Below are 1,708 nucleotides of genomic sequence, written 5' to 3'. Positions count from 1 at the left end.
CCTTATGAGGATTCTTTGCGATCGTATCGGATTGGAACCACGAGTGGGATTCGAGCGTAAGTTACTTGAAGATGATAAATGGAATTTTTACTAATCGGGTCCCCTACCAAACAACATCATCTATTGACGGCGCTGAGTTCAGCAGATTTAGATTCGATTCTGGTTTGATTAATGGTAAAGGACGGGTTTTGGTAGATAATTTAAAAGGAAATGGGGCACCATTGGAAATATTTACTGTATCTCGAGGAAATCAATACAGATTTCGGTGGGCGAACGCAGGCAATATTTACCCGTTCGAGTTGAAATTGATCAACACAATATAACGATTGTGGGTTCTGATGGACATGATTTAACACCTGTTACTGGTAATGCCTTTATAGTGAATCCTGGTGAGAGATTCGATTTCCTCCTCTCAGCAAATCAACCCGTAGCCAACTATTGGATTCGTGCTACCACTCTAGAGGTTAATGTAGAACATAGAACCGTGGCTATTTTACGTTATGAAGGGGCCCCGGAGGCCGATCCTACTTCCATCGCTACACAATGTAGAAATAATAGTAGGTGCTCGGTTTTAAATTGTCCTTTTAAATATTTCCCACAGAGCTATAACACCGATTGTCAAACCTTCGACAACTTTAATTCTACAGAAGAGTTTCCAATTCAAGACCCTCCGGAAGAACCGATAGAAGTATTTTTGAATTTTGCCTTCCCTGGAACTATAACCAATCGACCAGGCTCTGTAAATGGGCGAGCGTTTAAAGGACCCAGTGTTTCAGCCCAGACACAACCTCAAGACCTTGGAGAATTTATGTGCAAAGAGGAGGACTGCGGTGATCAGAAAGTGTGCGAGTGTATGCATTCCGTTACCTTAGTCTCTAACAAACTATACCAAATTATTCTCACCAATATGGGCATAGGTAAAGGTTGGGCACACCCGGTTCATATGCACGGCCATAGTTTCGACGTGGTAAAAATGGGCTACAGTACGTACGATAAAGAAACTGGTAAAATTCTAGAGGAGAACATGGACATAGATTGTGGGGGCGGTGTTGCCCGATCCGAGAGCTATTGTAATAATCCAACATGGGCTGACGAATCTCTTTCTGGAAATAATGTACCTGGGTTAAAACTAACCAACCCTCCTCGTAAAGATACGATTATCGTGCCATCTGGTGGTTATGTCGTATTAAGAATCATGGCCGATAACCCTGGAATATGGTTCATGCATTGTCACATAGAACTTCATAATCATAACGGAATGGCTTTACTGCTGAACGAATCGTTTCACGAGCAACCCATGCCTCCGGCTGGATTTCCCACTTGTGGAAGTTACAACGGTGATGAAGTCAATGGTGTTGACAGACAGGGTAGGTAACTCATTTTAATTGACTGCCTGACGGATCCAAAGGTTGGGAGGGGTGTGGGGGGTTGGGGTTGGCTGGGGTTGACATTCAGATCACTAGAAAGAGGCAGAAAGCAACTGAAACGCATGGAACTCTTATTTTTCACCGCCACCTTCCCCCGCCTACACCAACAATTCAGATTCGGTATACAATCCTTTGAGTAAAAATAATATTATATCTACCGAATACCCTCTGGTGCTAGTCCAAGACAAACGATGGAGCTTTACTCTCCTTCAGAGAGTCCACATTGCTATGTTTTTGATCGCCCCCCCACACCCCTTATGATTACAAATCTTTTTTTGCCA

At 43.3% G+C, this 1,708-nt stretch overlaps 1 protein-coding gene across 1 annotated transcript; it reads left to right on the top strand.

The window, feature by feature from the left end:
• Window positions 1-853: 853 nt before the first annotated feature.
• On the top strand, window positions 854-1,375 carry LOTGIDRAFT_147776 (hypothetical protein; the record flags this gene model as incomplete). The annotated part of the gene is made up of 2 exons (XM_009060644.1): window positions 854-1,046; window positions 1,152-1,375. The coding sequence occupies 2 exons, from the start codon at window positions 854-856 to the stop codon at window positions 1,373-1,375; spliced, it is 417 nt and encodes a 138-aa protein (XP_009058892.1).
• Between the last annotated feature and the right edge of the window lie 333 nt (window positions 1,376-1,708).

This window comes from Lottia gigantea (genome assembly GCF_000327385.1).
Source record: "Lottia gigantea unplaced genomic scaffold LOTGIsca_4331, whole genome shotgun sequence".
Classification (NCBI taxonomy): Eukaryota; Metazoa; Mollusca; class Gastropoda; family Lottiidae; genus Lottia; species Lottia gigantea.
Note: the sequence above shows the minus strand (reverse complement) of the source record. Positions and strands in the feature narration are given on the sequence as shown.